We start from the raw sequence: 14,853 nt of genomic DNA on the forward strand, positions 1-14,853 counted from the left end.
CCTGGCTGTCTCACCCTCCCATGTCTACCTACATCTTTCTGTCTTGAGAATCTAGCCCCACTCACACTTCCATACCACTCAGGTATACACTGCCACCTCCTCCTTGTCATGTTCTAGAACCCATGATCTGTACTCCTGATGGTAGTATCTTTTGTTTATCCTTAGACTATGTTTTACTTCTCTGATATGCCTAAGAGTAGGATCTGAGTTGCACAGAGCATTTCAGTGCAGTACCCATGACTTGAGTTGCATATGAAAACATCCCCTATTCTGAAAATTTTGGCCACTGAACAAACTCCAAAGTTACACCCTGAAGGTCTGACTCAGATACCTCTGGGTATCTTCACTGCTGAGCTGTCCATTTTCCTTTAAGTTTCCAGTTGATTTGGTCATACCACTCCTGAGACCAGTAGAAACAATTTAGAAAAATCTTGTTTGTAAAAAGGCCTTTCTTGGTAGCTCAATCTGAATGTGTGGAGAATTTTTGATCATTCTCCTTTCAAAATGTCTGTCTGGCTGCACTGTCTTGCCAAGAGTGAACACTGTGATGGGAATTCACTGCTAAAATTCTCTTGTTCAGAGACTGAGGGTTTGCCAGGCAGAGAGTGCTCCTTCAGTGTCCTGGAAAAAGGAACCACCCATTGCATTACATTCCTCATACAGCCTTGATTATGCTGCCATTTCATACCTGTCTGTCTTTGCAAATACTTTGAATGACCCTCTACAACCTTCTACTTCTCATCTGCCTGCGTTCCAAGTCCCTGCTTGGCCATTGCTTCCTCTGTGGGGTGCCCTGGCCCCCCAACTCCCTCCTCTGGCTTCTGTTCCTTATACAAACTTTCCTTTCCATACTGTACATTCTTGACTTCCTTTGTCATAGATTAATTGACAATAAATGCATGGGTTTATTTCTGGGCTCTCTATTCTGTCCCATTGATCTATGGGTCTGTTTTTGTGCCAGTACCACACTGTTTCAATTACTGTAGGTTTGTACTATAGCTTCAAACCAGGGAGTGTGATAACTCCAGCTTTGTTCTTCTTTCTCAAGATTGTTTTGGCTATTTGGGGTCTTCTGCGTTTCCATACAAATTTTAGAATTATTTGTTCTAGTTCTGTGCAAAAGGGTATTTTGATAGGGATTGAACTGAATCTGTAGACTGCCTTAGGGAGAATGGTCATTTTAACAGTATTAATTCTTCCAGTCCATGTACAAGGTATATCTTTCCATTTGTTTGTGTTGCCTTCAATCAGTTTTTTTTTCATGAATGTCTCTTGGTTTTCTGAGTACAGGTCTTTTATCTTCTTGTTTAGATTTATTCCTAGGTCTTTATTCTTTTTGATGCAATTGGAAATGGGATTGTTTTCTTAATTTCTCTTTCTGATAGTTTGTTGTTAGTGTATAGAAACTCAACAGATTTGAGTTTTGTATCCTGAAACTTTACTAAATTCATGTACTAGTTCTAATAGTTTTTTGGTGGCAGTCTCTAGGATTTTCTGTATATAGTATCATGTTGCCTGTAGTGGCAATTTTACTTCTTTCTTTCCAACTTGGATTCCTTTCACTTCTTTTCCTTGTCTGATTGCTGTGGCTAGAACTTCCAACACAATGTTGAATAAAAGTGGTGAGTTTGGGCATCCCTGTTTTATTCCTGATCTTAGAGGAAATGCTTTCAGCTTTTCACCGTTCAGTATGAAACTGGCTGTAGGTTTGTCTTATATGTTGAAGTATGTTCCCTCTATACCCACTTTGTTGAGAGTTTTTATCACAAATGGATGTTAAATTTTGTCAAAAAAGCTTTTTCTGCATCTATAATAAAAGATCATTTGACATTTAGTCTTCAATTTGTTAAGGTGGTATATCACATTGATTTTTATTGTGGATATTAAACCATCCTTGCATCCCTGGGATAAATCCCACTTGATCTTTTTGAATTTGGTTTGCCAATATTTTGTTGAGGTTTTTTGCATATACATTCTTCAGTGATATTTGCCTGTATTTTTTTCTTTTTTTGTGTGTGTGGTGTTTTGTTTTGTATGAGGGTTACAAACTTTGATCATACAGCACAACAGTGATTTCTCTACAGGTCTGCCTCTCCTAGACCATGCATTCAGCATTGAGTCCTGGCTTATCTGAGCATTTGGGATTTGCAAAGTACTAGGGAAAAGGCTCTAAGGGGGCAGGGGGATACAAATAAAGAAGCTATAACATCAGTCCTCCAAATAAACTGAACATTTCACATGACATTTTGAAAGCCTATAGAAATTACATGTTTTTTAGTTATCCTAATGTCCCAATAATTTTATTTTTTTATAGACTTAAATCAATTGGTCACCTTAGAATTGGAAGGAAACAGTCTCAGTGAAACTAATGTCAATTCTTTAGCTTTCAAACCTTTGAAGAGCCTATCCTACCTGCGTCTGGGAAGAAATAAATTTAGAATTATACCACAGGGTCTTCCTGCTTCTATTGAGGTACCAATATCTTACTTATAATATTTTATATTTTAAATACAGTACACTATGACAAAACAAACAATATATTTTAAAAGGTTATTGTGATGCATATTAAACTCAATAGTTTTGGTGCTATATACAGAATTTACTATAATTTGAGCACTGTTTTCAAACAATACAAAATTATGAGTCAAAATTATAACTACTAGTAGAAAATCTTGATAAAGTGAAAATTGGTTCTGCCAACGGCTCTTGGGGAGAACAGGGAAGATGAACTGAGTATTCACACAGAAACTACAACTTGCAAAAAGTACCTTGACTTGCAAAACTGTCTCAAACTGGAACTGTGACATTCATCCCAGTCTGTTCCACCCAGAGTCCCACATGGACTAGCAGTGACCCTGTGAAGATGGACAAGATTTGCAGAGAAGGCTGCTGACTGTGCCAGCAGCACCCACCCCCACCCCCTTCCCACAGCTTACTAGTTCTAACTAGCTCCTACCAAGGGCCCAAGCACTGTCGTGTCTCCATCCCCTCTGGAGACACTCCCTGCTGCCCAAGTGTGTGGTCTCTCTTGCTACAACAAGGAACACACTTAACTAAGGGGAGACTCTGGGGGTCTTCCCTGCTGAGTGTACGCCCCAGCTTCCTGCATTAAGAGGCCTGGCAGATCCAGCTGACTCCTAGGCCACCTCCTCTGAGCTCTGTTTCTGCCGCATACACAATCAGACAGCAGGACGAAGCTTCCCTCTGCTGTGGATGCAGTGAGCCAAGAGAGGGCCATTAATCTCAATACGATACTGCTGCTACCACAGCCACCATGCTTCCTCTTCCTACTTCCAGATTAAGACAGACCTTTAGAATTTACCAAAATTGTAAAGATTGAGGTTCTATAAACTGGCTTTACCTCAGAATCACTTGGATTCTAAAGAAATACAGATTCCTGGACCTATCCCAGACATGCTAAATCAGGTTCTTTGGAGAATGGGGTCAACAATTTATATTTAAAAAATTAAAATTTGAAATAGATAATGCATGCACACAGTAAAACACACACACAACACTTGAATAGTACAAAAGAGCAATGTGTCTCTATTCCACGTCTGACCCTCTCATCCCTGGTTTCTCTTTCCAAAGACCCTCTCGCTAGCTTCTTGGGAGGTGTTGTCCATGCAAGTACATGTACTGTGAATCCTTCCAATGCACTGCTTCACAGCTGCAGTTTCAACGAATAAATGAGTGTGCTCTGATTTAGGTTGGAATTTATACTTTAAAAAGCTCATGAGTGATTCTAACATACAATCAAGTTTAGGAACCACTGATCTAGTTCACCCCTAAATATGTATGAAGGTAAAAGCAAAAAGCTAAAAATCACTTTACTCACTTCCAACAATACCAAAATTAAATGACAAAGAGGGGGAAATTACTACAACAGGAATAGAAAGTTGCTCTGAATATATATACCAATTGTACTTCTGAATTCCAACAAGATCCCTGAGTGAAAAATTCCTTGTAATGCCAAATGAATTTAACTTGAAGGCAGCTAGCTGTTGAAAACTTACTAATGGTTCTAGCAAACTTCACCCTGATGTTAAATGAAGGCTCTTAATTAACTGTTAATTAAAGTAATTATAATACAAACAAATCTAAAAAATGTGAGCCTAAAAAAATTACAGACAGCATGGACTGGTAGGAAGCAGGGTGACCTAAGCTGGGGCCAGCCAGCATGAGTTTCCCTCATGTATTAGCTGTGTAACCTTGCAAACATCTTGCCATCTCTCCAGGCCTGAGTTTCTCTACTGCTAAATGGTGATAATTTCTACTTGTTTCCTACTTTCTAGGATCTTGAAGCCCAAATGAAATAATTTATGTGAATAAGTTTTGTAAATTAGAAAGCTTTATACAATTATTATGGTATGCTATATCATATATCATTTTATGGTTAAAAAATAATTGAATAAAATTCATTTATTCCATAACCATGACAGATAGTACATTTTATTTTACTAGTTAGAAAATCTGACAACTTAAAAATATGAACTCATTTTGAAGTGCTGCAAGACTCTTTAGCTAACACTAGTGACAACAGTCTATAACCTGATTTTAATTCTGTGAGATTGAATATATTTATCAACTAATACGAAAAAAATAAGTCTCTTCTCTTAATTATAGGAATTATACCTAGAAAATAACCAAATTGAAGAAATAACTGAAATTTCTTTTAATCATACCAGAAAGATCAATGTCATTGTACTACGTTATAATAAAATTGAAGAAAATAGAATTGCTCCTTTAGCCTGGATAAATCAAGAGTAAGTACATGCTACAATCTGACTTTCTTAGATGATTTCTTTCCTTTGCCATTATTAAACAGGGTATGAACATGGGCAAGTGAGGGAGGTGACAGCATTCTTTCTTAGTGAACCTCCCCCTACATAAAACTTGGCTATTTGCATAGACTTCAAACCACTCATGATATGACTGATGTTAGGACGGCCATGGTCACTGCTGCTGGGGACACCCTACAGTGTGCAAGTGCTAAGCCCAAGCAGTGTGACCTTAGGTCTGATCACTGTTCTGCTCTCTGCTGACCTCACAGGCAGTCAGGAAGTTTAAGTGAGATAATCCCCTACCCATAGTGAGGAAAGAAGCTGCCCTCCTCCCGCCTTCTCCCTCACCATTAGGTGGAAGCACCAGCATTCACTGTTCTATACCACACTGTCTTCATTCCTTCAAACTATTTCTCTATTTCAAGTGCTACAAAACAGACTAAAGAATGCCTGACCCAACAGCAGAAGCAAAAAGCAGAGCCCATCTTCCTGGAGAGGAATCAGTGGCCCCAGGCTGTAGCCTCAGTGAAGGGCAAAGTGTGGAGGCCTTGCTCATCAGCAATGAGAGGATTAGCTACACAGGGAAGCAGGGTCAGGCCCTGGCAGCAGCTGCATCAGAGCAAATCTAGAGTCATGTGGTGACGGAATGAGGGATCTGAGTGGCACCATGGGGACAGGCATCTTTCAGAAGCAGGACAGAGATGAAAAGAGGCCTTGAAGGCCAATTAGGTTCAGCAGGATGTGGCAGTGGCAGGGCAACTGAGTCTTCATCAGGTGAAAAGTCTTCATGGGGTGGGCAGAAGCCGCAGGTAAGGCTCTGAAAAAAGCCAGATAGTTTACCACATTTCCCAGATCTTCTGGCTTATTAACAACCTTTTCTAGATGCCTCATTCTCACCCCAAGTCTCAGGTCCCAGGTCATCAGATCAAATGTGGAACAAGAATGCAAAAACTCCTCAACACTGCTACTTTCTTGCTGGAACCAGAGATGATTTTAGGGTTTGATGTCAGCTAGGACTCTGGACTTCATTTCTGGTACAAGTTTGACCTTAGAGATATTTGGGGGACCTCTTTGGGTCTCAGCATTACCCCTGGGATATGAGTTTTTCTCTCTGAACTCTGGTGCTCCTCTATTAGAGAAGAACTCAAGCAGCTGTGTGGTACCTGGGTAAGAGCACTAGCCTTGCAGCCAGACCACCATACAGCCACACTTGCACTGGGAATCATTACAGCACACTGAGTACTGGCAGGAAAATGGACAAGCATCTTGACTGGCTTGTCAAAACTTAGAGCTTACAGTCACTGCCCTAAAGTCCCCACTCTGTTTACTCTTTTCTAGAAATCTAGAATCAATTGACCTCTCCTACAACAAGCTCTACCATGTCCCCTCCTATCTACCCAAGTCGCTGCTGCACCTTGTGCTCATCGGCAACCAGATAGAGCGCATCCCTGGCTTTGTGTTTGGTCACATGGAACCAGGCCTGGAATACCTGTACCTGTCATTTAATAAACTTGTGGATGATGGCATAGACCAAGTTTCCTTCTATGGGGCTTATCATTCTCTGCGAGAGCTGTTTCTGGATCATAATGAATTAAAATCTATACCACCTGGGGTACAAGAAATGAAAGCACTACATTTTCTGAGATTGAACAACAACAAGATACGGTAAATTCTGGCCTTTTCAAGTATCCATTTAAATTGTCATGGGTGACAAAATATAGGATTAAACAACAATGACATGATGTCTGGAATTTAAAGAAAAAAAGTGACAAGAGGTTGCATTAAACAAGATTGGCAAATGTTAATGATTGTTGAAGCTGGATGATAATAGGTATGTAAGGAATCACTATAGTGTTTTTTCTACTTTTCTATGTATGCAAACTTCCATAGTAAAAAAATGTAAAAATAGAGTATGATTATATAATACCTAGAACCTTAGAGGCATGTTCAAATGAGGCTTCAATGCAGTAGACTATGGTGCTAATCCCACCTCCATATGTAATTTCAAACACTGTAATCTGCAGAACACACAACCTAAGTATATGCTAAAATTAAAATTGCTTCTATCAAGATTTTTCTGAAGACAAAATTCTGAATAAATTTATTGAGACTCAGCTCCCTCACTTCTGAGGATACATTTTTCTGTGTGTGTTCTGTCTGCTGACAGAGTCATCACCCCTGCCTAGAAAGTATGAATGTCTCAAGAATTAATCTGGAACGCTTTGTTAGTGCAGCCAACGAGGGAGGCAGATTCCAGAGCTCTGTGGTCCTGTCCTTGGAGATTATACCCCTTACTCTTTTACCTGTCTCTACATTTCCAAACACAAACTCCTGAAAAATAAAACAAAGAAAGAGTCAAAGGTATATAGGGGAAGAGGTGGGGATGGGAAAGGCTTTAAAGATTCAGAGTCAAAATTTTTGGGCCAAAATAATTCCTAGGTCATGCTTATATGCTTCCTATTGCATTGCATCAGGAGGCATACAATAACTGTTCCATTCTGGTGGGATTTAGGCGGTCACGGCCTGATATCTCCATTATAACCTTTCTCCTCCACCACTGAACCAATGGTTTTTTCACTCACAGATGCTTATTGCTTGTATCTGTTATTTCCTTAGGGGTAATAAAATGGTGAATTTCTATTTTTGTCATTCTTTCCACATTTTATAGCTGGACTTCCTCTGTAAATAATATTCTCTTTTCAATTAGGGCAACTTTGTTACTCTGAAAGGTAGGCTCAGTTCTTTCCTTTAAACTGCCTAGCAGAGTAAGAAGTTGGTTACAGATTTGTAACTGTGTGAGGTGATGGATGTTACCTAAACTTACGGTGGTGATCATTTCAACCACATACACATACATCAAATCATTACGTTGTACACTTTAAACTAATACAATGTTATGCCAATCTTTATAAAACTGGAAAAAATTATATATATGCATTAAACATGAAGGAAAAGGACTATAAAATATATAAAATTTTAACAGTGGCTGTCTCAGAATAAAAAAGAAGTTGGTGCCTAAATATTTTTGCTTTATTAATTTGTTTTTGGCTTCCTCTCTTTCTCTGGAGAATCAATATGAACTTATGGCTTTATATATTAAGAATGTTTCAATCAACTGCAATCATTGTTCTTAAACTGTCCCATCTTTGGCCAATGGTAGCCCTTTGAGTTGGTTCCTGTGTCCTTGGATAGGCCTCTGTAGATCTTGAATGGCTCACTTTTATATTCCCCACTACAGCCCGATGCCAGCCTTCTTCCAAAGAGCCCTAGCTCCTCTCACTGGGGAATCGTGTTCAGAGGCCCCAATCTGGGCACCAGGCATCTTCCTTTCAAATGTGTTGTTATTGTTTCAAGGCCTTTCAGTGGACTGCCACAAATATGTATTTTGTGAAGAAAAAAAATGAGTTCATACTGATATTCCCAAGTCAAATTTAATGTTATAGAGAAGTCCTTCTCTTTTAAACTTGCTTATCTTACACTGAAAATCTAGGTTCCCAACAATAACTTATATTTACTATAAACAATAGTTTCAAAATGATAATACCATTATTACAACTAACAACAAAAGTATTTAATTAAGTTTTTATGTTTTTAGTAGTTCTACTTGTCCTAAGAATATATTCCATGAAGGATGTATAGCTTAAATACAGAAGTTTTCTCTGTAACAATAGGTCAACAACTTAATATTCAAATAGGTCTTTAATTTGCTTTGGTTTTTAGGAATTGCTACTTTCTATATAATATTTTTCTATGCCTGTCCCTTATACCATACTCCACCCTTTCCCATAGGTTACGTTTTTTAAATTTTATTTTTGGCTGCACTAGGTCTTCATTGCTGTGCACGGGCTTTCTCTAGTTGTGGTGAGCGGGGGCTACTCTCTGTTGCAGTGCACAGGCTTCTCATTGCAGTGGCTTTTCTTGTTGCGGAGCATGGGCTCTAGGCACGTGGGCTTCAGTAGTTGTGGCATGCAGGCTCTAAAGCACAGGCTCAGCAGTTGTGGCGCACGGGCTTAGTTGCTCCGCGGCATGTGGTATCTTCCCGGACCAGGGCTCGAACCCATGTCCCCTGCATTAGCAGGCGGATTCTTAACCACTGCGCCACCAGGGAAGCCCCTAAACTTTTAAATTAATTTCCCATTGATGATCCCAGTGTTATTTTTTTAAAATATAAGCATGCATACATGCATTCATATTCCCCACTGCCTCTCACAATTATACAAATTATTACACCAAACGATTATTATTTTTTTCTCTCTGGAAAGAGTGTATTTTTTCTGTTCTTCACTTTTAAAAATTATCAGTATATCCTGGATATCACTCCATATCAGTATGTAGAGAATTTCCTCATTCCTTTTTACAGTTGAATAGTATTCCACTATATGGACATTTTATTCAACCAGTTCCTTATTGATAGACATTTGATTGTTTCCATTTTTTTATACTATAAATAATCCCACAATGTACAACTCTGTTCAAATGTAATTTTGTATTTTTCCAATCTAACTTTGGGATAGATCCCTAGAAGTGGGATTGCTGAGTGAAAGGTATAAAATACACATGTAATTTTGCTAGATACTGCCAAATTCCTATCCATGGGGCTGTACTATTTTGAATTTCCTTCAGTGATGTTTGATCCTATAGAGCCTCATCATCAGAACATGTTAATGAACTTTTGGATTTTTCTGGGAGGGCGTTGGGCAAATCTGGTAAGTGAGAGTGGTATGCCTCTCACTTCAATTTACATCTTTCTTATCATGAATGAAATTAAGCATCATGTTTACATGCCATTTCATTTTCTCTTCTGTAAACTGGTTACTCAGGTATCTTTTTTTTTTTTCTCATTTCCCTCTCCTCCTAGGTTTTTAGGTCTTTGTATATTAGCCCTTTATCAGTAATAAAAGTTGCAAATACTTTCTCCTAGTTTGTGATTTGTCTTTTAACTTTGCATTAAAAAAAAAAACAAACCTGTAGTCAATTTATTAATCTTTTCTTTTAGTGCATCTGGTTTTTGAGTCACACATAGAAGATTTTTCCCCCACTCCCAGGGTATGACCATGTTTTATTCTACTATTCTATGGCTTCATTTTTTCACATGTAGATCTTTGACATATTTGAAATTTTTTCGGGTGTATAAGAAAAGGATCCAATTTTATTTTAAAAACAAAAGAGTTTTTAAAACAAATGTAAAATTTAACTCCTAAATTATGAAGGCAGAATATTACTTGGATCATTTATGACTTGCATGTCTATTTTTCCTTAGGAATATTCTTCCAGAACAAATTTGCAATTCTGAAGAAGATGGTGATTCAACCCTGGAACATCTTCATCTTGAAAACAACTATATTAAAACAAGAGAAATATCATCCTACGCATTTTCATGCATAAGATCATATTCAAGTGTCGTTCTTAAACCACAAAATATCAAGTAATTCCACATTTTTCTTTGTCATTTGTAAATTATACTCACATATCTGTTTCAGTAGCATCTTTCATCAATAAGAGAGATATAATGTCATGTTATTCTTAGTATCATTATGCTAGCCAACCTGATTCGCCAATGCACATAAGAACAACCAAAGACATATCTACAAGGTTTAGTCTTCTAGCAGTTTTAGTGAAGGTTTCAGTTTTACACTCTAGAAAGAGGCCATCTCATTGCACAGTTTTCTCATGAGAATAGGATGTGTGTGCTACTGAACTAGACTGGAAGAATCTGGAACAAAATAAGCATGTCCTTTACAACAGATATTAGTATTGCTATTAGCTAAGAACTCCCTAAGTCCTTTTAAAAATTATGTATATTATGGTTCAAGACCAAGAAGTTGATAACAGGAAAAAATAATAGGTAGAATTTATGAACTAGTGTTCTGTTTATTATTCTACTGTTAAAGCAATAATTTATTAATTTTCTATAAGACCCTATGATACAATTACTGGTATAAATAAACTTAATTATTGTCTTAGCTTTAGTTCCTTCTATTAATTACACGTGTGGAATTGAAACACTACTATAAAGTTAATTTCCTGGTTTTGAGAATTGTACTATGGCTAAGTATGTGGTTATTAACATTAGGGGAAGCTGGGAGAAGTGTATATGTGAATTCTATATGATTTTTGTAATTTTTCTGTAAGTCTAAAATTTCTCTGTAAGTCTAAAAAGTTTAACAGTATTTTAAGATCACCCTCATTATTCTTTGCTCAAGATCAAAAGATTTTATGGGAAGCAGTGGAGTTTGCTTAAAATATATGTTAATTTTCCTTGACTAAACCTTGTAAATGTAAACCTAATGCATAAATTAAAAAAAATTTTTGCTCCTCTGGTCATTGTTAGTACCTCTTTTCTTTGCCCTAATTTGCTCAAATGTATCCTTTTACTCAGTTCAATTTAACATAAAGCTATTAGTATTCACTATATACTAGACCCTAACAAAACCATATAATATATTAAAATTTTCATTATATAATGATCTTTTATCTTTATTTCTAAAGTAATTTGTAAAAGACACATACAGAAACCACATTGACTTTTCTTGTTACTCTCAGTTTTGTACCTTGAAAAAACACCAGATTAGGAACTTAAGTTCTAGTCTTGGCCCCCTTGGGCAGGTTACTCTAATTTTTCAAACTTCAGTTATTCAATCTTTTAATAGTTCTCTCACTATCCTCAGAACCTTCCAGCCCCACTTCACAGAGTCATTATGAGAACCAGAGAATAAAAAGCATCTAGGAAGTGTGGTATGCACGGTGAGTATACTTATAATTGCCAACATTTCATATAAAATTGACAGCAACCAGCATATTCAACAAAAGTTGATTATTATCTGGACAGCTTTCAAAATGTGTAAGTTTGATTTATCCCATTTAAGCTAATGTTATTTCTAAGCCCCTTTTCTTAATATCTAGGTTTTTGAGATTACAAAATGAACAAGAATAATAATATGATACAAACTGTTAGAAGCAAGGGTCAAAGGCTTAAGCCAAGTTGCTAAGAAGAGAAATAAAACCCTATGGAACAAAAGTTGAGATTTATAACTAGTTTAGGAATGTAGAAGCATTGCTAATTTAAACTGGCCAAGTTGAATGTAAGAGACAGATGAAAACAAGAAGATATGGTTATTCATTTAATCAACAAGAACCCTTGTGCAATGCTTCTTGCTGTGTGAATATAAATGCATTGACATAAGTGGTTTAAGGCAACCTAAACAGTAAACAAAATTAGTGTCAGAGGGGACTCAAACTGAATAAGGTGAGCCAAAAGAATTAGCATCCTGGACAACACAGACGAATACTGAAACACTCCAGCATTCATTTCTCATTCTGACTTTAATCAGATGTGTCCCAGGTGCTGTTCTACAGAGACAGGGATGAATAGATCAGATGAGGTCTCTGCTCTCTGGCAATGCATACTGCGTTAGGGGCAATAAGCAGGAAATCAAATAGACAATCAAATCAACAGGCCAAGTGTAATGAAGTCAGCAGAACAGGGTGGTGATGCAATGAAGCATGCTGAGTTCCTGAGGCCCCTCTGCCTGGGCCTGGGGGTACTCCCAGCTCGTGGGTTTCTAGAGTGTGCAAACAGCACAAGTTGCAGTAAGACACAGCAATCCCTGGAAGCCTTGGAGTAACACCAGGCCCAGGAACACACTGAGACCCTATTGTGCACTCAGGGACACCCTGTTGGGAGCAGAATCTCTAGAAAGGCTAAAAATCAGAATGACTGATGAAAGCTTTGCTTTTAAGTTGTAAGATGCTTTTATTTCTGATTTTATAATTTAAAATATAAAATATATCTAGCATTGAACTTGTTTGCTTTGAAACTTCATCATACTCTGGATAGAAGCTTTAATTCCATTTTTAAAAATGTGATAAATGTCCATATAGCAAACATTGTTCATGATATATAATGTTTAAAATAAAGAGGTGCTCTGTTTGGCTTCAGAAATATGCTGTAATTACTAATACATATGTACACTAAGGAAATCCTGGCCCAGCTATGGTCTGAAAATATTAATGGTGTGTCATCTTTGCACATAAGTACGAGGAGTACTAGTTAACTTTTCAATTTTGAGATTTGGCTTATTGTAGATTAAAATATTTCAAAAAGCACTAAAGATAAGATGTGGTTAAAGAAACATATAGCCTAGAATCATAAGGAAATAATTACACCAGGAATCAGGACACCTGGGAGCCCATCTTGGTCTCCAATAATTATGTAGTCATTTTACTTTTCTGAGATCACTTGATTCAATTATAAAATAGCATGCTGTGTGAATATAAATGCATTGATGAACACATCAGTGGTTTTCAAGCATTGCTCATTAGGAGTTCATGGTGCCCTGGGGTGGAAGTGTCCCTAAAGAGGAAGTACACAGACTCTCTTCAGACAAAACAGCTTTGCTACCATCAGGAAGGGTTAGCTGCCACTGTTCCTGCCTGCCTCCCTAACCACCCTTATTTCTTGAAACCAGTAGACAAGGTACTATATAAATGACACATCAAGTTTTAAGAATCATAAGGAATATTCAGCCAAAGTCCCTGGTCCTTATCCTCTGCTCAGCTCCTCCCACACTTTCAGAGAACTTCACTGGAGAGCTCTGGTCTGAAGAAACGCTTCTCAGGTATGCAGATTACAGCTGCCTGGACACAGCCAACCTCTGAGTATGCCAGGGCAAGGAAGTTTAGTAGATGTGTCTGTTCCTTTGGAGCTCCTAGGGTGGGATCAGCCCTGAGCACTTCTGCCACAACCAAAGACTACTGACCTCCAACCTGAAACACCCTGAAAGGCAGTCAGCATGAGTACGTGTTCTGTAGGACAGGCACAACATGGCACAGTGCTGTAGCGTGCACAGACTGGGCTCACATCCTCGTCTCTGTCAGACTGTGTCACTCCCTATGGAGAAGGCAGGTCAGGATGACCCCAGCATCCTGAGGGTGAGTGTGTGGCGCTTGGGAATGACAGGGAGTAGGTGGCTGAGTCTGGACTTAACATGCATCTTCTGAATGAAGACCACAAAGTGGAAAGTCTGGACACCTGAGAGTGCATATGGCACACCTCTAAATCTGAGGGTGCAGCGCACCTGGTTTGGCAGGTGCTGCCAACAGGAGCGAGAAGATACAACAATCTCTCCTTGGGCTTGTATTGTCAAATGACTCTATACACATCCCTTAGGAGTCAGGCTTGTGAGGTTAAAGTTAACTACTCTTAGGGATGACTGCTTCTATTAACATGGAAAACACCACCCACTACACTAGTTGAAATCTGCCCCTGTTCTGCATGGACACCACTAAGAGCAGTGAGGATGACACCCCATTCACACATAAGAATGTGATTATTCCAATAACTGTTCAAACTACGTAGTATAAACCTTTAAATTCATTGGGAAATGTTAATAAATTATAATGCTTGTTTCAAGATAATTTTAGATTTGGTAAGTATGTGGAAATTTAAGCCACAGATGATGGGTATATAGCTAAAGGAAAAAATCCCCAATTTTTACTGGTACCACACAAATGCTGTGTACTATAGGCAAAAATGGCTTCCCTGAATTGACAAATTTAAATCAGGAGTAATAAAGGAAGCCTGTGGTATATATGATACAGGAAATAACTAGCACTGAGTTTGGAGAAGAAAAGATCAACAGGCTTGAGCTGGGCCTCGAAATAGGATTTGAATCAGTTGAGGGGGAAGGAATGACTGACTAAAAGAGGCATGAGCCAAGCATAGTTGAGGTTCACCAGTGGAGGAAAGATTATACAGGAAATAAGAGGCCTGGGACGGCTTGGAAGGCCAGCAAGAAGAGACCAGACTTACTGTGATGAGAAATGTAGTGCACCACCAAAAAACTCTGAAGGGAGGAGTATGTCATGAAAGCAATGGTTTCAGGAAGGAAAAAGAGCCACCACTGTAATAATCTAGAAACAGAATAAGTGGGACCCACACAGCACAGGTGACAGGAAGAAGAAGCAGGAACAGGAATAGGTATGACAGAGAGTTTGAAAGAAAGAAAAAAATATCTACATTCTCATCGTGGAGATTAAGTCTGAGGGCAAGTTTGCCATAATTAGTGAC

The 14,853-nt window shown here is 38.2% G+C and overlaps 2 protein-coding genes across 6 annotated transcripts in view; one reads left to right on the forward strand and one right to left on the reverse strand.

The window, feature by feature from the left end:
* ECM2 (extracellular matrix protein 2) overlaps nt 1-11,105 on the forward strand; it is a 36,713-nt gene extending 25,608 nt beyond the window's left edge. For 3 of the 5 annotated variants that reach the window (XM_032636168.1, XM_032636166.1, XM_032636167.1), the window contains exons 7-10: nt 2,315-2,472; nt 4,627-4,766; nt 6,123-6,449; nt 10,045-11,105. In XM_032636168.1, coding sequence (XP_032492059.1) covers nt 2,315-2,472; nt 4,627-4,766; nt 6,123-6,449; nt 10,045-10,213 — 794 coding nt within the window. In that variant the 3' untranslated portion in view covers nt 10,214-11,105. Of the gene's footprint in view, nt 1-2,314; nt 2,473-4,626; nt 4,767-6,122; nt 6,616-9,780; nt 9,831-10,044 lie in introns of all 5 variants that reach the window. The other 2 variants (XM_032636169.1, XR_004350504.1) reach the window with 2 other exon arrangements.
* The window catches only part of CENPP (centromere protein P), a 234,864-nt gene that overhangs the window by 82,613 nt on the left and 137,398 nt on the right, over nt 1-14,853 (reverse strand). The window lies entirely within an intron of this gene.

The sequence above is a fragment of the Phocoena sinus genome, chromosome 6 (genome assembly GCF_008692025.1).
Source record: "Phocoena sinus isolate mPhoSin1 chromosome 6, mPhoSin1.pri, whole genome shotgun sequence".
Taxonomy (NCBI): domain Eukaryota; kingdom Metazoa; phylum Chordata; class Mammalia; order Artiodactyla; family Phocoenidae; genus Phocoena; species Phocoena sinus.